The 22,569-nt window shown below is 35.9% G+C and overlaps 1 protein-coding gene across 1 annotated transcript; it reads right to left on the bottom strand.

Moving 5' to 3' along the window:
- Window positions 1–1,492: 1,492 nt before the first annotated feature.
- On the bottom strand, window positions 1,493–8,114 carry LOC133743242 (uncharacterized protein At5g49945-like). Its single transcript, XM_062171105.1, has 3 exons — window positions 6,967–8,114; window positions 2,056–2,262; window positions 1,493–1,923 (listed from the first exon to the last, which is right to left on the bottom strand). Exons 1-3 carry the CDS (start codon window positions 7,951–7,953, stop codon window positions 1,693–1,695), a joined length of 1,425 nt encoding a protein of 474 aa, XP_062027089.1. The 5' UTR covers window positions 7,954–8,114; the 3' UTR covers window positions 1,493–1,692.
- Between the last annotated feature and the right edge of the window lie 14,455 nt (window positions 8,115–22,569).

Below are 22,569 nucleotides of genomic sequence, written 5' to 3' on the forward strand. Positions count from 1 at the left end.
CCCAAATTATGGGGTTAGGGAGATTTGAACCCAGACCACTATGCATGCAATGCCAAGCCCCAACCACCATGCCACTTACAAGACACTAATATATGTTGAACAATATAATATATATATATCTGTATATGTCAACAAAATCTGGGATTTATTTTATATATTATGTCAATATATATAATATATATATTATATTATATATTATATTGTATATTATATATTATATATTATGGAAACATATATATATATATATATATATATATATATATAATATATTATATAATTAATATATTATATATTATGTCAATATATTATTCCAACATATATATATATAACATTATATTATATATTATATATATTATGTCAATATATATATATATAATATATTATATATAAAAAATATATATATTATATTATATATATATATGTTGACATAATATATAAAATAAATCCCAGATTTTGTTGACATATACAGATATATATATTATATTGTTCGACATATATTAATGTCGTGTGAGTGGCATGGTGGTTGGGCCTTTGCTTTGCATGCATAGTGGTCTGGGTTCGAATCTCCCTAACCCCTTAATTTGGGGTTTATTTTGGATTTTCCCAGATTTTGTTGGGTATACAGATATATATATTATGTTGTTTGACATATATCAATGTTGTACAAGTGGCATGGTGGTTGGGGCTTTGCTATGCATGCATGGTGGTGTGGGTTCGAATCTCCCATACCTCAAAATTTGTTGTTTATTTTGGATTTTTCCATATCTGGTTGGCTAGGGTCATTTTCGGTATTTGACTTTCATGTGGGTCCCACTTTTGCTGCGTTGGACTGCCACGTCAGCAATTAACGGTTGAAATTGACGGAATCCCAACGGAGGGACCTATTGGACGAGAAAATGATATTGCAGGGGTGTTTTTGATGAAATTGAAAGTCGAGGGACTGAATTGATGTTGGACTAAAACGACAGGGTACTAAACAGTAATTAGCCCACAAAAAAATTACAATTCAAAAATTTATTAGTATGATGAAGAGAGTATGGAAGGAGAACAAAGAATTTGGTAGATTAACAATATCGACACCCAAAGAAATAATCCGTTTTTTCTCCGTAAGTAGTATGGAGTGATTTTAACCCTGAACTTTTTAGCACATCATTCACACTAGCATTCCACTTATGAGTGCAAGCATCAAATTTGAGTGCCAAAAGCAGTAAAATTCACACTTACAAGTTAACTCTATGTCAACCAATTTAAACCCAGATCAGAAAACGACAAAAAAAAAAAACAAGAGGATTCGAAGGCTGGAATTCATAGTTTAAATGTCTGATTTAGTACGCTAAAGAAAAAGAAAAAGACGCTTCATTAAAGAAAAACAAAAGGATAATCCTCGTGAATCTGAAAGGGTGAACGAGATCACCCTCTTGTAGAACAGAGTAGCAACAATGCAACATGAAGCAAAAACAGTGGCTCCCAAAACCGTCAAAGAAATCTTACGTGTGAGGCACATAATTCTGGTATATTCAAAATCTACTGATATGAAATGTTAGAGAGAAGCTAATTCAAACAATTAGGGTACAACTTACGAAGGTTCAGAAGCAAAACTTATGGCAAGCAATGGCCAACTGAAATATCATGAGTATATTAAAGAAGAAGAAGAAGAACACAGAGTAACCAATAACAATAAAACTGTAACAATTAGCTAGCACGGGTCATTTTCATTTTAGGCATTGCCTTCTTCATTTGACGAGCACGCTCCTTTGCTTCCTTCTTGCGAATACTCTCTGCACTAAGCTTAGCCTCAGCCTCCTCCATCAATTTTTTCCTCTCTGCCTTCTTTCTTTGCAAAGCTTCTTGCCTAGCGTTTTGGAGTTCTTTGTATGCCTCTTGAGCAGCCTTTGATCTGGTTGCTTCTGTTTTGGATCGGGCCTACACTAGCACATATCAGAATCAAATTAAAAAATAATAAAAATAAAACTGGATCAAATCACAATTCTCAAACTTGACTCCACAATATAACTTATAGCTGACCCGTCCAGACCAAAAGTAAAAAAAGCCTACCTGACTGCTTAGCTTGTAACGACCAATCAAATCAATATAGTAAGGTATCAAGGCCACCAAACGAGTCATATCGGCCATGTTATCAGCATCAGGTAGTGCATACTTGAACAATAGCATCTTCTTGTGTGTAGGCCCTGGATGTTGATCTGAAAAATGCATATACATGAAACCCTTTCCAAATTTCTGAAAAACTTTCTCACCAAAAACCTGCAAATACCATCAATTGAGTGCCATTAGTCAAGTGTTCTAAAATCCCAGATCCCCTGTATGGTGATTCCAAGTTATATATACAACAGTTTCTGCATACTGCACTTGATCCAAGAATTGAACATTATCCAATCATTTATAAGAATTATGATTTCAAGAACACAATCTAAACAAATGAATAAATAAAAAGAAATCTATCAGCTATGGAAGTCAGAGTATGATAAAGGCAGAATATGGAAATTCAAAAGCAGAATAGACAAACAATGAATAATGAATTGAATAAAGCTAAAGCCAATCACGAATAAGTGAACAACCAAAAAAAAAAAAAAAAAGGGGAATATATCCACAAAACCAAACAACAGCTCTCCAATACAAAAAAATAGCAAAACATGAACAATCCCAAAATTCTGTAGTAACTGAACCCAATAAAGAAGCTAAGAATCAAAACAAGCTAACAACCCAAAAAAAAAAAAAGAAGGCAATATATCCAAAAAACCAGACCACACCTCTCCGAAACGAAAATATAGCAAAACAAGAACAAGAGCAATCCCAAAATTCTGTAGTAATTGAACCCAAATAAGAAAATAAGAATCAAACCCTCTTTTCCCCAACACATCCTCTAATTGTTTTTTATTCCTTACCATCCAAATGACTCACAAGACAGACATCAATATACATCTTCCCAACAGCATCCCCCTCTTCTTCCACTAAAGAAGTTGGAATATCCCAACCTATGTTGCAGACACGGACACTATACAGCATGGACACGGAAAAGAAAATAACATGTAAAAATTACAACACACACACACACACACAAACATCAACTTAATGATTCCAAAAAAAAAAAAAAAAACAACTACATGAATAAATAGGGTTTTTCACTTTTATGGGAACATTCTGATTTCTTTCAAGCCCATCCATCTCCCTTTCTTTATCAGCTTTCAGATGACCCATGGTACATGGATGCACACAGCTCGGTGGCGGAAGAACAGTTCCTTTTTTCTTCCATTTATGTAGCACAGGTGTGCCCTTTAACTTGTTCTACAATTTTTCTCCTTGCCTCTTTCCGTCAGCAAAATCCTACCCAACCTCAAAGACTTTGGGATGCTCAATTTTAGCGAAGCCAGACCTGTGTTTTGAAATCTCAACCCAAAACGGGGTACAGCATGGCCGTAACACTAAATTGGAATCCCTGAATCTCCATGTGACATTGCTTCTTCAGCCAGAACCATGGATAGGAAAGTCAAACCTAAGGGAAACACCACGTCCCAACTGTACATAGCCTCCTGAAATAATCTTGTCTAAATGGAAAAAACAATTGGACATTTGCACATCACACTTTTTCCATCCCTCACTCTCTCCATTGTTTTTTTCTTTTCCCTTTCGCCAACATTAAATTAACTGAAAAAGAAATTTGTAACCTTTCCACATACAGAACAATGCAGGCAAAATTGTTTAAAAGTTGGTACGACTTTGTTGAGAAATCGTACTTTCTCAGCACTGCATCAATGAGATGCTCAAATTCAATTACTGTAGCTATGCAGTCGGCAGTGATAATTATTGGTCTAATATATATCATTTATCACATGACTACTATATTTAATTGCCCATAAAGGTACAGAACCCATAGATTTCTTCTTATCAGAATGCAACTGGCTGAAAAAACTATCATATTGTCTGGCCCAGATTCAAGTACTGATTCAAATGTAGATCCAGATTCAATTTCTTGGAATTTAGACGAGACAATTGGATGTTGGAACACTATATTTAGAGAGGATTGACTCATTGTAGGGCAATCGGGGCAGAATTATGTTAAAATAAATAAGTTAATCGAGAAAGAGCTCTTAAAGTAACAGACTATAAAAAATTTGATCAAGATAGAAAGCAAAAGGCACAACAGCAGTCGATTGCTATTATGATAAAGAGAAAATGTCGTTTATTATTATCACCGTCTCTCCTATAAAGGCAGCAATATGGGATGACCATACATTAAAAAATAAAACTTGCACCTAACAGAGAACGCACTGTGAATAACATGCATACAGAGTATCTATACTTCAGGTAAAAAACTTGCACTTCACTTGTGCCAATATGATATACTTCCTCCATTCTAGATTAAAAAGGAAGTCTATTAAAAAGATGAAAGAGATTTGAAATCGTGAAAGAGGGGTTCATTCAGCAGTACCAAGTAGATAAAGGCCCAAAGAAGCAAAATTATTAAAAATAACTGAAAATAATTATCTGCACCTATATGTGTATCTCATTCTTCTTATCCTTTGTCATGGGATTTGAATTAAAATGATCAAGAGGTAGGGGAGTTAACTACATTATAGGCCTGTTTAGATATTTTAGGCTGCTTCCATCTAGGCCAGATAAAAGAATATGGATGTTGGAAGCATCAAGAGCTTTTTTCATGCAAGTCCTACTCAAAGCTCTCCAATACAAAAAAATAGCAAAACATGAACAATCCCAAAATTCTGTAGTAACTGAACCCAATAAAGAAGCTAAGAATCAAAACAAGCTAACAACCCAAAAAAAAAAAAAAAAAAAAAGGCAATATATCCAAAAAACCAGACAACACCTCTCGGAAATGAAAATATAGCAAAACAAGAGCAATCCCAAAATTCTGTAGTATTGAACCCAAATAAGAAAATAAGAATCAAACCCTCTTTTCCCCAACACATCCTCTAATTGTTTTTTATTCCTTACCATCCAAATGACTCACAAGACAGACATCAATATACATCTTCCCAACAGCATCCCCCTCTTCTTCCACTAAAGAAGTTGGAATATCCCAACCTATGTTGCAGACACGGACACTATACAGCATGCACACGGAAAAGAAAATAACATGTAAAAATTACAACACACACACACACAAACATCAACTTAATGATTCCAAAAAAAAAAAAAAAAACAACTAAATGAATAAATAGGGTTTTTCACTTTTATGAGAACATTCTGATTTCTTTCAAGCCCATCCATCTCCCATTCTTTATCAGCTTTCAGATGACCCATGGTACATGGATGCACACAGCTCGGTGGCGGAAGAACAGTTCCTTTTTTCTTCCATTTATGTAGCACAGGTGTGCCCTTTAACTTGTTCTACAATTTTTCTCCTTGCCTCTTTCCGTCAGCAAAATCCTACCCAACCTCAAAGACTTTGGGATGCTCAATTTTAGCGAAGCCAGACCTGTGTTTTGAAATCTCAACCCAAAACGGGGTACAGCATGGCCGTAACACTAAATTGGAATCCCTGAATCTCCATGTGACATTGCTTCTTCAGCCAGAACCATGGATAGGAAAGTCAAACCTAAGGGAAACACCACGTCCCAACTGTACATAGCCTCCTGAAATAATCTTGTCTAAATGGAAAAAACAATTGGACATTTGCACATCACACTTTTTCCATCCCTCACTCTCTCCATTGTTTTTTTTCTTTTCCCTTTCGCCAACATTAAATTAACTGAAAAAGAAATTTGTAACCTTTCCACATACAGAACAATGCAGGCAAAATTGTTTAAAAGTTGGTACGACTTTGTTGAGAAATCGTACTTTCTCAGCACTGCATCAATGAGGTGCTCAAATTCAATTACTGTAGCTATGCAGTCGGCAGTGATAATTATTGGTCTAATATATATCATTTATCACATGACTACTATATTTAATTGCCCATAAAGGTACAGAACCCATAAATTTCTTCTTATCAGAATGCAACTGGCTGAAAAAACTATCATATTGTCTGGCCCAGATTCAAGTACTGATTCAAATGTAGATCCAGATTCAATTTCTTGGAATTTAGACGAGACAATTGGATGTTGGAACACTATATTTAGAGAGGATTGACTCATTGTAGGGCAATCGGGGCAGAATTATGTTAAAATAACTAAATAAGTTAATCGAGAAAGAGCTCTGAAAGTAACAGACTATAAAAAATTTGATCAAGATAGATAGCAAAAGGCACAACAGCAGTCGATTGCTATTATGATAAAGAGAAAATGTCGTTTATTATTATCACCGTCTCTCCTATAAAGGCAGCAATATGGGATGACCATACATTAAAAAATAAAACTTGCACCTAACAGAGAACGCACTGTGAATAACATGCATACAGAGTATCTATACTTCAGGTAAAAAACTTGCACTTCACTTGTGCCAATATGATATACTTCCTCCATTCTAGATTAAAAAGGAAGTCTATTAAAAAGATGAAAGAGATTTGAAATCGTGAAAGAGGGGTTCATTCAGCAGTACCAAGTAGATAAAGGCCCAAAGAAGCAAAATTATTAAAAATAACTGAAAATAATTATTTGCACCTATATGTGTATCTCATTCTTCTTATCCTTTGTCATGGGATTTGAATGAAAATGATCAAGAGGTAGGGGAGTTAACTACATTATAGGCCTGTTTAGATATTTTAGGCTGCTTCCATCTAGGCCAGATAAAAGAATATGGATGTTGGAAGCATCAAGAGCTTTTTTCATGCAAGTCCCTCTCTCATGCAATATGGAACGTTAAAGTGCCTCCTAACCTCTACAAGTCTTAGCTTTGACGATTGCTAAATTGGTGTCTGATGTGTAAAAGAGCAGCCTAAGCATTATCATCACATTACTTGCATAAACGTGTGCACATACAACCTACCTAACACATTTAAAAATAAAATCACATATAACCCAAATATGTTGGGATACAAGAAGAACCAACCTGATCAAGAACAGCCTCAGTGATTAAATCCCCAGCTACCTCTTTGGACTCAGAGATAACCGCCAAGTCGTCGGCAACCCACTTCCTGCCAGTAGGAGGCGAAACAATAGTGGCGAACTTCTGCAAGTCGGGAACCTCCTTCTGCATTGCTTTGGCGGCCTTCTTCTTGGCCACAGCAAAAACCACGTGGTCCATGGCATCATCATTCATATAAACCTCGAAACTAATCTCGTCTCTACTAATAGGCACCACCAAATTGAAAATGGAAGAGATCAAATCGTGGCGGCTCTTAAGCTCCATAGTGGCCAACAGCCCCTGGCAGCACCTCCGCCCACTGGCATAGAATTTGAACACGTTCTGGCCTTCTTTCAAGAGCAAGGGTGAGTCATCGCCTTCGCCAACGCCCAAAAGACTGAAGTTCTTGTCGAAAATAGTGCCCTTGGTTGCGAATTTGGCAGCCCATGCCAGGGCGAGGTTCTCGTTCACGCGCTTTCCGGTGAAGTAATTGATGATGAAAACGATCAAGAACCCTCCGCAGGCGATCTCCACCGTGTAAGATCTGGAAGAACTCTCGGGTGGTTGTTTCGGATCGGTCGAGGGTTTCAGATCGGAATCGGGAGAGGGAGTAGCATTTTCAGTAACTGTGAGTGGCCGTTGCTGTGGTAGACCTTCGAACTCGTCTTCGTCCCAATACTCAAAGCTGGTGGAAGAAGGTTTAGGAGAATCAGTAGTTGATGATGCTGGGTCCGAATCCGGAACAGGATCACTGGGATCCGGCACCGGGTCCGGTTGGGAGGTGGCCGTCGCGGTGAGGAGTGTTTGGGATGGATGGGTGGTGGTGGTGAGAGGGAGTGAGGAGTCCAAGTCTTCGTCGATATCGTCGGCGTCTTCGAAGCCTTCGAAGTCGGAGTCGGCGAGGATGGGAGAGAAGCAGATAAGAGAGAAGAAGAGGAAGAGAGTGAGGAGATGTGGGACAGCGAGACCCATGATTGTGATGATGATGATGATGATGCGACGCCGCCGCTGCTGCTGCTGCAACGAGGAAGTTTGGAAGTGTCGCTCTTCTCTTCTCTTCCCTGTAGAGTAACGAAAGGAATCAAATTAATATTTGATGATGGTAGGGATTCCGCTGAATTTTATTTTTTATTTTTTATTTTTTTAACATTAGTCGAACTATCTATCTATCTATTGACATTGGATCCGTGTATCTCCTCGTTCTAGCGCCAAATGTTTCTGTAAAGTAGATGAGTGTAGTCTAATTCAGCATAATCATGGGATGGCTTGTCACTATCGCTATTGGTCTTGCTTATCTGTAAGACAGAACAAAGGTAAGAGGGAAGATCGGGTGTGTCAGCCTTCAACGCTCCGATGCCTAAGTCAGTATTGTTATAGGATAAAGATAGTGGAAAGCGATAGTAAACAATGACCTTCTTAGGTGTTGGAGATAGAAGGATTTGGAGGGATGCAGCTCCCTTGCTTTCAATGTGGGACGTTTGGGTTCCCGATACCGCCATAAAAGTATCGCGAACCCTGTCTGGGAGTGTCTTTGCTACTCTTTTGTGGCTAGATAAGCCTTGTGCTTCTAGTATTTGTGCTTGAGAGGTATATATACCAACAATGATTAAATACTTGTTACTCCTTATACTTTTCACTGAAAAACAGTTTAGTCCTTTAGCTTTTAAATTAAACAGGTAAGTTCTTAAACTCTCATTTCTCACACTTAAGGTCCACGCCATCCATATCTCTGTTATCCGTCTGACGTGGCAAACGTTCTGACACAACCTCAGTTCCACGTAAGCCAGTTGGACCGTAAAATGTTAGAAATGGCCTGAGTCGAATTCAACCTTAAACCCCGTTTCAAATCACCCGTTCCCTATTTCCCCCAAAAAAACCCTAAAATTCAAAAACGCTCCTATACCACTATTACTACCTCTTAATCCCGAAAATCCGCATTCATAATCTCATAACTCGTAGCTCGAATCATTCATCATTGAAGACGATAGTGAAAACCTGAGTGGAATTGAAGGTTGTTGGCGGCGGATAGAGAGAGGTTGATGTGGTTGGGATGGCGGACGATGATATCTAGGTTCCTCAATATGCAGAAGGCGGCAAGGATGCTATCCCACAATATTTTAAGTTCTACTTATGTTCTGAACTATATAATTTCGATTCGAACTGGTTTACATCCGAATTTCAATGGTTCGATTGTTTCCAGATTAGGGTTTCAAAATTTTTTTGGGGTTTTAAACTTTATGTGGTTTCTGGGTTGTTCTCTGAGCTGTTGATAAAGGGTTTGGTTTTCTTCTCTTAAAAATTTGCCGATTTTAAAATTGGGGTTTATTTCTTTATTGGTTTCTGGGTTTCGGGTGTAGGGATTTTGGTATGAAAATTGTTTTTGTATGCATGACTTTAGGTCCATAATGAATAACCATGGTTATTGAAATGGGTTGGTTTGATTTTAATATTGTTAGTTTTGTCAAGCTTGAAAGTAGAAACTGCAACTGCTTTTAATATTGCACTGGGTTGGTTTGAATTGTTGGTTGTGGCCCAAGTTGTTTGCTAGTGGTCCTATATGTTTGGCGTTTACCTCTTTATGGCCAAGTATAATAAGTGGAGAGTTGGATTACTGACTTGATGCATAAATTCTCACAAGCATACGAATCGTGTCAAAATAGGGAAGTATTAAGTCCAAAATTATCGTACCACGGGGATTAGTTGCTAACCCACCATTCTTGGATGGTCGGAACTAAAGACACTTAGCATACAAAAGAAGAACAAAATAAACAAAAATTTTACTCTAATCTAAGGCACCAAAAATTGACAGCGCTAAGGACAAGCGTGCAATTTAACCCTGCAAAATGTTGTTGTCAATATAGAATAAGTAGGGATCGTTCTAGCCGGGGATTGATGGTACACATGTAATTGCAAAAATAAATTAAGAATTAATACAAGTAAAAAGTATTATTTACAAAAATAAAACAAAGAAAAAAATTATATACAAGTAAACACAAATAAAGGGGTTTTAATATTTTTAAACTAAAAATTAAAAGATACAAAAATAAAAATGTAAAATACATATACAAGGGTGGAACGCAAGGAACAAAGATCAAAACCACATCTATATGAATGAAATCCAATCACAATTCCTACAGTTAATTTTCTATGTCATGAGAAAGAAGTTGACCATGTGAAACGTTAATAAGCAAACGATTTCCCATATTTTACTTTCCTTGAATAATTGATCAAAGTGAAAGCACCTAAATCAATCCTATTGAACATTCAATCATAGTCTAGAAAGCTAACTAATCAAGAACACATTCAACGCATGAAGAACAAAGAAAGGATGTCAACCAAAGTGCACAACCTAGTATGAAAAAGTTCATCTATTTGCAATCCTCCTTAATTGATTTCGACTTTTGTCCAAAACCTTTACTACTTATGAAATAGGTTTACAAAACTATTAGGTGAATTGTTTACCTAAATGTAGCTCCAATTACATGTATATATCCTAAGTTGGCCACCAAAGAACACATACATATAAAAGTTTTCTATAATCCAAAATCAATTAAGCAATCTCACATGAGCAACATATAAATCAACATATAGAAATCACAACTTTATTTCAAAACATATAAACGGGCTTTAAACTTTGCCCTTAACTTCATGTTAACTAGAATTCATAACTATACGAAATCAAACAAAGGAAAGCAAAAGAAAGTATGAAATACACCGTGAAAGATGAATGACGAAGCCTTGAGACGAAGAACTTGAAGATCATTGAAAGCAAGCAATCTTCTAGGGACGACACAAGGGTGGATGGCGGCTAGGATCTTGATGTATTGCATGACTTCTTCTCCTCCTTGGTTGAGACACAGAGCTTCTGAAGACTAGAGAATGGAGAGAATTTTTTGTGTTTAGAATTATCTGAGGGAGAGAGGTGTATGAAAAGAATGAAAGAATTGGTGTGTTTTGATGCTCCTATTTATAGGAGGATGGCAACTTAGTCTCCAAGTCTTCATGAATCTTCTATTAATTTCCTAGGAATTATCTGCTCATGCCACACAGCTTCAACCAATCAAATAATGACACGTCAACTCTACTATGTCATCCAACCAATCAGAAGTCTTCAAATTAGCACCTTGATTCTAGGGAGATTATTTTTGCATTAATTGCATGATTATTTTCTAATTTATCTCCTCAATTTTGGCCAAGAATGAATGTGGACATCAAGGAATATATCTGGACCTGTTTTCAACCTTTCTGCTTGTTGTAATCCCTTGAAATTCTCCTTCCTTATCTGTCGAAGTCTCCCTTTGGCCATAATCATGTCTAGATGCATTTAGGATTTAATTGAGATGTCATTATCCATATATATTCTTGAAATTCGGCCAAAATCAGTTTGTGTCTAATACGGACCCAAAATCTGATTTTTAACCATCTTTTCTTGCCAAAAATAACTCCCAATCCATGTCACCTTTGTAGAGGACGTTTTGAGCTTGTTCTTAGGATCTCCTAGTCCACCCAGGTATCCTAGTGTCATCAGGACTCCTAGTCCAACGAGGACTCTTCACATGAAATGTTCTTGAACCTTTCGGAATCTTCTTTTGCTTTCCTAGTTCAACTGGGACTCCTTGTGTCGTTAGGATTCCTTTTCCTGGAAGGAGTAGGTTTCCTAGTCAGACCAGGATTTCCTGGCTGGACCAGGAAAACTTCATTTCTTCATTTCAGCTCATTTCTGTAGCCCTCGTGCCTTGCCTCTATCATTTCCAACGTTCCCTTACTTCTCATGTGCCTTTAAGCTCATTTCTTCTCCATTTGCTCCAAGGTACCTAAAAATAAAAACTTTATTAAAATTGATTTATGTAAGTAAATAACTAAGTAAAATATGAGGAATAACTATTAAAACATCGCATTAAAATGCTCCTATCACCAAGCCTTAGCAATGCTCGACTTTGATTCTCACCAAAGCCTAATCAAAACTAAGAGCCTAGTGGTGGCTATCTACAATGAGTCGGAGTTTCAATATTTTGAGGTAGAATTTTAGATTAACAAAATGTGATGAAATGTAAAGCAATTAATAAAAATACAAAGAAATTAATAAAAGTATAACCAAATAAATTGGAATGCCGGGTGTTAGGGAGGTTTCTTCACCCAAATTCTATGTTTCGGAAGCTAATATAATGTATATGCAAATCTCCTACTTTGGCGGTAGTCTTATCCAAGGTGGTTCAAGGCTCAAGGACCGAAATTCCCTTTCATGGTATTCCTACTCTGATTCAAGGGTCCCTAATTCACATCAAGAGGCCTAGAGATCGAGGAATTAGACTACTAAGCGACCCGCCCGCGCAATCACGCAACGGGTATAAATCACCATGCTTATAACCCCTCAAATACGAAATTGAAGGTTTCTAGCTTAGGAATTAGAGGGGGTCAAGCCTCAAACTCCGTCCTAGACATGCTCAAAATACATATTCTAGAGTTGACTAGGCTACTAGACATGCATTTTAACCCAACAAAAATAGATATAAGCATCCATCATATGAAAATTGCTTCATTACATTAAATTAAACATCTTTTACACAAAATTTGGGCTAGGGCACACAACCCTAGCTAACCCCTAACAAGGAAATTACTCAAAACCCATAATCATAGACATCAAGATTACAAAATTCAAATAGCAAAGAGTAGAGAAGTGTAGGAGAAAACAAGGATCATCACAAATAGCTAAAAAGCTAGCATGACTAGCCTTGAATTACAACTCCCACAAAATACTCAAATATTGAATCTTGTAGAGGTTGAGCCCCTTGATGGATCCTTGAAGCTTTATGTGAGTAGTCCTTCAAATCTCAAAATAAAATAAAATAGAAAGAAACGAGGAAAAATGGAGGGGAAGAATAGGAAAGAGAGCAACCCAAAGGGTTGCCTCTATTTTTGGAGGTGTGGCTACTGTTCGTCTCTCCAGAATGAATGATGATCGATCACTACTACAAAAAAAGCATTTAAGGACGTTCGAAAAACGTCTTTGAAAACTTTAGATGACACGCAAAAAAAACGTCATCTATCAAGGAGTCATTGTAAGTGCCTTTTAAGGACGTTGGAAAAACGTCCTAAAATGTCTACTAGGACGCATGAAACGTGTCCTTGTATCTCTAAAAAAATGTCATCTAATGTCTTCTAGGACGTTTTTAACCGTCGTCTAATATCTATTAGGACGTTCAAAAAATGTCCTCTAATGTTTACTATGACACTAGATAAGTGTCCTTAAATCTAAAAAAGTTGTCCTTCTATGTATTAGAGCACATCTAAGAAGTGTCAATATATATGAAAAAACGTCATTAAAACTTCCATATGAATCCAATAAAAATATATATATTGGCAACCAACCAAAATTATATATTATTGACCAAAGTACTGTTTGAATTATGAAATCAAATATAGAATTCCTAGTAAGTTCCTATCTACATCAATTTCCTCACGGCTGCACGACATGCAAGTCATATTTGAACTGCAAAAACGATTAAAGAGGAGTATTACAAAATTTGTCAATGCTAGAAGTAATGCTAAAAAGAAGATAACATGCACAACAAATTCATAAGCATGAAGTACTGCCTTAAAAGAGTACATGTCCTAAACATTTTCTAACTACTAATAATGAATACTCGGAACAAAAATGGTAAGAACTAACCTCACAAAATCTTCAAGCATCTTAATAATGAATACTGGGAACAAAAATGGTAAGAACTAACCTCACAAAATCTTCAAGCAGCTTAATGATAAAGATTATATATAATCAGGAAATTTCAAGTGACATATTAACCTGTAATAAGAAAACTGCAGATTTAGTCACCCAACAAAAAAGGAAATACATTTATCTCATTATAGATACTCCATTCTTCCACCACCTATAAAAGTTCAAGCGTGGAATACATGACAAGTAATAAGAAAGGATCATATTAGTCATGCTGAACACATGACAACTTGGCCTATACAAAGAGCTCATCCAAAGAAAAACAAATAGCTTAATACTTGATTAATCATTGCATAATGTAAACGCAAGACCAGTAGGACTTTTCTGGACAGAAAATATGAGCTCAAGATAGTTCAGACTTATATGGTTATAGTTCTAAATTCCAAAGTGATATGCTTAAAAGCAAGAATATAATTTAACCCTGAAAATGTCATCGTTAATATATGGTAAATAGGGATCATTCTAACCGGGGATTAAGGGTACACCTGTCATTGTAAAACAAATAAAGAATTAAAAAAAGGATAAAGTATAAATTTACAAAAAGAATAAATACAAATAACGAAATAAAAGGGGGGTTTAAGAATTAGGGTTTTGAAAATTAAAATAAAAAAAAAGAAAATGTATAAACACATGTACAAGAATAAAACGTAAGAAACAAAGATCAAAACCAATTCCATGTAATCAAATTCGATTCAAACCCTACAATTGTTCATCTAAGTCATGAGAAAGAAGTTGATCATGTGAAACATTCAAAGCAAATGATTTCCCATATTTTACTTCCCTTTACTAATTAACCTAACTGAAGGCACCTAGATCAATCCTATTAAACACGCAATCACAATCTAGAAAGCTAGCTAATCAAGACATGTTCAACGCAAAAAGCATAGAGAAAGGTTATCAACTTAAGTGCACAACCTAGTATGAAAAAGTTCATCTATTTGCAATCCTTTTCAATTAAATTCGACTTTTGTCCAAAGCCTTTACTACTTGTGATTTAGGATTACAAAACTATTAGGTGAATTGTTAACCTAAATCTAGCACCAATTACATGCATATATCCTAAGTTGGCCACCAAAGAACATAAACATATAAAAGTTTTCTGTAAAGCAAATTCAATCGAACAAACTCACATAACCAACTTAGAATCACAATCATAGAATTCAAAAACTTTATTTAAACATAATATTGGGCTTAAGCTTTGCCCTAAACATTATTCTTAACTAGAAACAAGTTCATACGAAATCAAACAAGGAAATCAAAAGATTACAAGGAAAAAAGCATGAATTACACCGTGAGTGGAGATGGAGAGCTTGAACATTGGACTCTTGAATTTTGGAAGCAAGTCTTCAAGGTGGATGATGGAGGCTATGATCTTCACGGCTCCTTCTTCTTCTTCCTCTCCTTGCTTGAAAATGCAGAACTTGAAAACTAGAGAGTGGAGAGAGATGGAGAGAGCTTTTACGTTGAGAGAATTTTCTGAATGAAGAGGTGTGGAAAACGTCTAGCTTAGGGGGAGTATATATAGGGGACGTGAACTTGGTCTCCAAGCTTCATGAATTTTCCCAAAGAATTGTTTAATAATTCCACACAGCTTCGACCGATCACGTAGCGCCATGTCAGCTTTGTTGTGTCACCCAACCAATCAAAAGCCTTCAAAATAAGTCCCTAATATATTGTTGCCGAAATATATATGGATTTAATCTGATTTTCTTCTTCATTTTCGGCCAAATATCAAGGAATGAACCTAGACAATGAATTTGGACACATTTTGAACCTTTTCTCCCTTAAAACTCTCCATGGCCTTATCTTTAACGTCTCCCCTTGATTTTCTCTTGATTTTCATGACAAAATGCAGATTTTGTTCCTTATTTTCGTCCAAAATATATTGAGGGGATTTAGGAACGAATCTGGACTTGTTTTGTGCTTTTTCTTGTTGCACAATCCCTTGAAACTCTCCCTAGAATATCTCCAACGTTTTTCCTTGATTTCTTCTTGATTTTTCACATTATCTTCATGATTTCCCACGGCAAAATCAGATTTAATTCCCAAAAATATCTTCCTTACGTCCAACAACCCAAATTAATTGGGCTTTTCTCCTTTTTGCCTAAATCCATAATTAATCTAGAAGATTCTTGGGCCTCCATGTGTCATCTTCAAGCCATGAGGTCTCCTAGTGCCTCCAGGACTCTTCAAATTCCACCATTTCTCTTCATTTCTTGGATCATGCTTCCTGATTGGTTCAGGAGTCTTGCTTGACAAAGTTTCTTCTTCTGAACATGATTTCCTGGTTGCATCAGGATTTCCTGGCTAGACCAGGAAAACTTCATATCTTCGTTTAAGCTCATTTATGCAGTCCTTGTGCCTTGTCTGAGCTCTCTCCAACGTTCCCTAGCTTTTCTTTCCCTTTTTGAGCTCATTTCAGCTTGTTTGCTCCAAGGACCTGAAAATAGAAACTATTACTAAAAATAGCAACTTTCCTAAACAAGAAGGATTCATTTAAGGAAATAACTACGTAAATATGAGGAAATAACTACGTAACTATGAGGAAATAAAATACTCCAGTTACTATATTAATAGCCAAAGTGAGCAAAAAACATAGTACAAAAAGTGAGCAACTCCAAATTGGGTGAGGAAGTGAGGAGTGAGGATAGCCAAAGAAACTGACCATGTTCTGATTGAAACTCCTTCTCTCCTCCCTTCTGCTCTACTTAAAACGTCGCATTAAAATGCTCCTATCAAATTCCCCCACACTTAGCTTTTGATAGCCCCTTAGCAAAATCACACAAAGACACAAACTTAGACTAAACGAAAACAAAGTAAAAGATTCTGCATAAACAATGACTCTATTGCCCTTCAACATTTTTGTCTCAGAAATCTCTTACTTTCACAACATCAAGATTAACACTCAACCAAGAATCAATGTTTAGGCATTCGAGAGTTAATTAAAACACATAATCCACACATACACAAGTAAGACTTGGTTGTAACAATGGTGATGGGGTGGAGCTCAGCATGTTTCAGACAAGTATGATCCATATCCTCACAAGGTATATCCACTCTTTCTTCTCTCAGATCAAGGCAATGCTTAAAAGCTTATAATCACTCAGTTATATGTGAGAGAAAATATTTTGAGGCAATCAAATAGCTCACATATATAAGAAACGAAAAGCTCTTTGTGAATATAATTTTCAAAAGATCTCATGAAAGATATCAACTACTTGCACGAATGGACCCAAGCCATAGGTTCAACTCTTATAATTCATCTCCACAGATCAAAGGCTGTCCCATCTTAAGGATCAAAAAGGTCTTACAAAGGGTTGTAATGGGGCCAAGGCTCAAGGTTTTAAGAAATGAAAGGGTAAGGAATTTCACAAAGTATCCTAAAAACCTAGTAGAGCTCATGTAGATGTAGAGAGACTTCTAGAAATCCACCAAGGCATACACAACGTCACTCCCAAAGAGGCAAAATAAAAGGGCCTAATGTCTTCAGGTTGGGCCCAAACTTCATTCTAAACTTCCTTTGAACTCTCGTGAACTGGACAAAGACCAAATTTTCCAATAGTGGGCCTTCAATTCAAAACAATCTCCAAACTCACCAAGTATGGGGGACTAGAATCCATAAACACATTTTTTTTCTTCTTTTTCTTTTTTTAGCCGTACACATTTTTTCTTTTCTTTTTCATTTTCTTTTTCACGGCTTTCACATAATTTTTTTTTTCTTTTCATGGACAAGTCTACCCCCACACTTGAACTTTCACCTCTTTTCAATCTTCATCCTTGCCACCAAATCCATGTAGTAAGTCTCGAAAGACAGCTCCACTAAGTTCTTAGAACAAAGGTTAGGATTGTAACTATACTAAGGTTCAAGGGTTAAGGATTTCAAGGGTGATGAAAGAAAAGACTTATAATTGTAGGCTCAAAGGGGTTTATCTAGGGGGTCCCACGACGGGCACAAATGGGGATACATGCTTATTTGGCAATGGTGGTAATTCCTAGGGTGCCTTTATCCTTTCTAGAATCAGGGACATGTATTGATAAAAGTCTCAACAAGCACAAGAGTGAATTCTAGCATTCTCTAGTCCATTAAACTTAATCTATGGCAAGCAATCAATCAAATGAAAGAATAATGAGATCATCAAAACATCGCCAAGAAAATAAGAATAAATTTTTCATTTATCACTCCAAGAAAAAGGGACATGGGCTCAAATATCTCACATGGGGTTTTATGAATCAAAACTCATCTTAACATGCTCATATTCTGTACCAAGGTCACGAAATCCATATCCACTACACATGCATACATTTTTCATATATCTCAATTAACCAAAGAATACCATTTAAAATCATCTCAGTATTGTGATCCTCTCTTAGCCATAATTTTAGAGATATAGAATCATCCTAGACAGTTGAAAGACATCCTATGACTCGAAAACAAAAACAACAATGAATTTTTTATTTTTTATTATTTTTTTGACATTTATATATATATATTTTGACATTTTTCCAATTTTTTGTGTTTTTCCAATATATATGACTCAAGACAAAAATATAAATCCCTTCCCCCACACTTAAATATTGCATTGTCCTCAATGTAATCAATCATAAGCATGCAATTAAACAAATAAACATATAGGGATGGAATTTACAAAAACAAAAACAAAAGAGAAAAATTGAAAAATAAAAGAAATACGGAAGGAGAAAGCAAATCTGTGTTTGTAGTCTCCAGCACAGCTACTTCTGAATTGGGTTGCCTCCCAAGCAGCGCTTGAGTTTAACGTCTTTCAGCCAGACGGTACCTCCATTAAATAAAGTTAGTGACTATAATTAACAAAGAAATACAAATTAATGTTTTATACAATAAAACGTCACAATTTTTTTTTTTTCAAGTATAAGGTGTGAAACAAATAATTAACAAAAACTTGAATTCCATTATGAGCCTTTAACCAAAGTTTAGACGTGCGGCCCAAGGGCTCTACCCTTAAAACTAGTTGCATGACTAATGTTAAAGACAGAGTCATTCACCTATTCTGTTATGGTTAAAAACTCATAATAAAACTCTCACTCTTATCAACCATTATTATCCACAAAACAAAAATTTACACGAGTAACAATATTCACAAGTATTTCTTTTTACTTTTACAATTATTTTCAACACTTAGGTACGGGAACAGGGAGTCTCGATGTGCAATGGGACTGAAACAGCTACCTTTTTTCAAGACTATGTTTTATCTGATATACCTTAATGTGTAACAACATTTTCTTTTGTTATAAATATCATTGATATCGAATATAATTCCAAGCGGTAAATCAAGTGGACGTGCGGCCCAAGTATAGTCGTCTAGACACAAAGTCCCTCTTACATCCTTTGGGCAACCTTACTGAAATGGCCAGGTAGGGGAGGGCGACCACAAGAGGCAGAATCCATTTTGGCATGAGCTACTCCCACATAGTGGTTTAGGCCCATTTGCAAGCACTTCTGGATCCAAAATCTGTTATGAACGTTGTCCCCTTCCTAGACACCATCCCACATAGGCTATACTTACTAAGATGAAAAAGGTCCCAAGTGTGAAGACAGTTCAACAAGTGTTAATAAAGGCCGCCCTCAACCTTAAGGGACATGAACTAGGTATCAATAAGGGGTTTAGGCCAATATTAACAAACGCGACTTCACCTATTCCTCTCAAATTACAACTTACAATTAAAATTCGTGTTCAATAATATAAATAACAACCTAATTAATTTAAATTAATCTAACTTTCGAACACAATATATACAACAAATATTCACAATTTAACAAGTGATTTTTCAATCCCCGACAACGGCGCCAAAAATTAATATACTTAAAAGCAAGCATATAATTTAACCCTGAAAATGTCATCGTTAGTATATGGTAAATAGGGATCGTTCTAACCGGGGATTGAGGGTACACATGTCATTGTAAAACAAATAAAGAATTAAAAAAAGTATAAAGTATAAATTTACAAAAAACATAAATACAAATAACGAAATAAAAGGGGGGTTTAAGAATTAGGGTTTTGAAAATTAAAATAAAAAAAAGAAAATGTATAAACACAAGTACAAGAATGAAACGTAAGAAACAAAGATCAAAACCAATTCCATGTAATCAAATTCGATTCAAACCCTACAATTGTTCATCTAAGTCATGAGAAAGAAGTTGATCATGTGAAACATTCAAAGCAAATGATTTCCCATATTTTACTTCCCTTTACTAATTAACCTAACTGAAGGCACCTAGATCAATCCTATTAAACACGCAATGACAGTCTAGAAAGCTAGCTAATCAAGACATGTTCAACGCAAGAAGCATAGAGAAAGGTTATCAATTTAAGTGCACAACCTAGTATGAAAAAGTTCATCTATTTGCAATCCTTTTCAATTAAATTCGACTTTTGTCCAAAGCCTTTACTACTTGTGATTTAGGGTTACAAAACTATTAGGTGAATTGTTAACCTAAATCTAGCACCAATTACATGCATATATCCTAAGTTGGCCACCAAAGAACATAAACATATAAAAGTTTTCTGTAAAGCAAATTCAATCGAACAAACTCACATAACCAACTTAGAATCACAATCATAGAATTCGAAAACTTTATTTAAACATAATATTGGGCTTAAGCTTTGCCCTAAACATTATTGTTAACTAGAAACAAGTTCATACGAAATCAAACAAGGAAATCAAAAGATTACAAGGAAAAAAGCATGAATTACACCGTGAGTGGAGATGGAGATGGAGAGCTTGAACGTTGGACTCTTGAATCTTGGAAGCAAGTCTTCAAGGTGGATGATGGAGGCTATGATCTTCACGGCTCCTTCTTCTTCTTCCTCTCCTTGCTTGAAAATGCAGAACTTGAAAACTAGAGAGTGGAGAGAGATGGAGAGAGCTTTTACGTTGAGAGAATTTTCTGAATGAAGAGGTGTGGAAAACGTCTAGCTTAGGGGGAGTATATATAGGGGACGTGAACTTGGTCTCCAAGCTTCATGAATTTTCCCAAAGAATTGTTTAATAATTCCACACAGCTTCGACCAATCACGTAGCGCCATGTCAGCTTTGTTGTGTCACCCAACCAATCAAAAGCCTTCAAAATAAGTCCCTAATATATTGTTGCCGAAATATATATGGATTTAATCTGATTTTCTTCTTCATTTTCGGCCAAATATCAAGGAATGAACCTAGACAATGAATTTGGACACATTTTGAAGCTTTTCGTCCAAAATATATTGAGGGGATTTAGGAACGAATCTGGACTTGTTTTGAGCTTTTTCTTGTTGCACAATCCCTTGAAACTCTCCCTAGAATATCTCCAACGTTTTTCCTTGATTTCTTCTTGATTTTTCACATTATCTTCATGATTTCCTACGGCAAAATCAGATTTAATTCCCAAAAATATCTTCCTTACGTCCAACAACCCAAATTAATTGGGCTTTTCTCCTTTTTGCCTAAATCCATAATTAATCTAGAAGATTCTTGGGCCTCCATGTGTCATCTTCAAGCCATGAGGTCTCCTAGTGCCTCCAGGACTCTTCAAATTCCACCATTTCTCTTCATTTCTTGGATCATGCTTCCTGGTTGGCTCTGGAGTCTTGCTTGACAAAGTTTCCTCTTCTGAACATGATTTCCTGGTTGCATCAGGATTTCCTGACTGGACCAGGAAAACTTCATATCTTCGTTTAAGCTCATTTATGTAGTCCTTGTGCCTTGTCTCAGCTCTCTCCAACGTTCCCTAGCTTTTCTTTCCCTTTTTGAGCTCATTTCAGCTTGTTTGCTCCAAGGACCTGAAAATAGAAACTATTACTAAAAATAGTAACTTTCCTAAACAAGAATGATTCATTTAAGGAAATAACTACGTAAATATGAGGAAATAACACTTAAAACGTCGCATTAAAATGCTCCTATCACAAAGCATATGTTAAGCATTTTTAAAGAAGAAACATGAAAGGCATGTTAAGTTATCAAAATACTGCATAAGAACAAACACACTGCGTTGTACCACATTACTAATCAAATTACCAATTATGATCTTGCACTTACATATTTATGTGAATAGCATCCTTTTATACCCAATGCTGCTCATATTTTTCTCACCAAACCTGCTCAAACGTTAACAAGAAACCCAAATAAGGATGTTAATTTCAGCCTTGAAATTCAAATACCAAAAACACTAAGACGAAATGTCTAAGAAGCTTCTTTCTTATCAAAGAACACCGATACATATAAGTACAATGTCTAGAAACCGACTAAATAAAAGGTGAGATTCACATTTAAGAGAGAAGACAGATGAAATATGCAAGCTAGAAATTTAGATCTCAAATTGTGAAACAAACCAATATTGCTGCACTAAGTACAAGTTAGAAACTGAAATCCCAACTGAGAAACAAACCAATATTGCTGCACTAAGTACAAGCTAGAAACTAAGATCCTAATTGAGAAACAAACCAATGTTGGTGCACTAAGTATAAGCTAGAAACTATATCTTAACTAAGAAATAAGCCAACAAAATATTTGTCTTTATTACCAAACTTGAACTAGCCTTCATATATAATACTTAAATTAAACAACACACGATACAAACATATAGACTAGAGAAATATGAGAATACCATGCAAGCTGCCAATATTTTCAGGGGTGGGTAGAAATCCTTTGCTGGCTAATGGTAATATCCCTTTGCATCCTTTTTGAACCGTCGACTTGATCATGGTGACTTGATTATTCATTAAGTAAGCATGAATAGAATTATGAATACAATTAAGTTAACTAAATGAACTTATATAACTAAGTATATATATGAGATTCACATATACCAGCCACTTTGAAGAAGCAATCCATTCACGCAG

This window comes from Rosa rugosa, chromosome 4 (genome assembly GCF_958449725.1).
Source record: "Rosa rugosa chromosome 4, drRosRugo1.1, whole genome shotgun sequence".
Classification (NCBI taxonomy): domain Eukaryota; kingdom Viridiplantae; phylum Streptophyta; class Magnoliopsida; order Rosales; family Rosaceae; genus Rosa; species Rosa rugosa.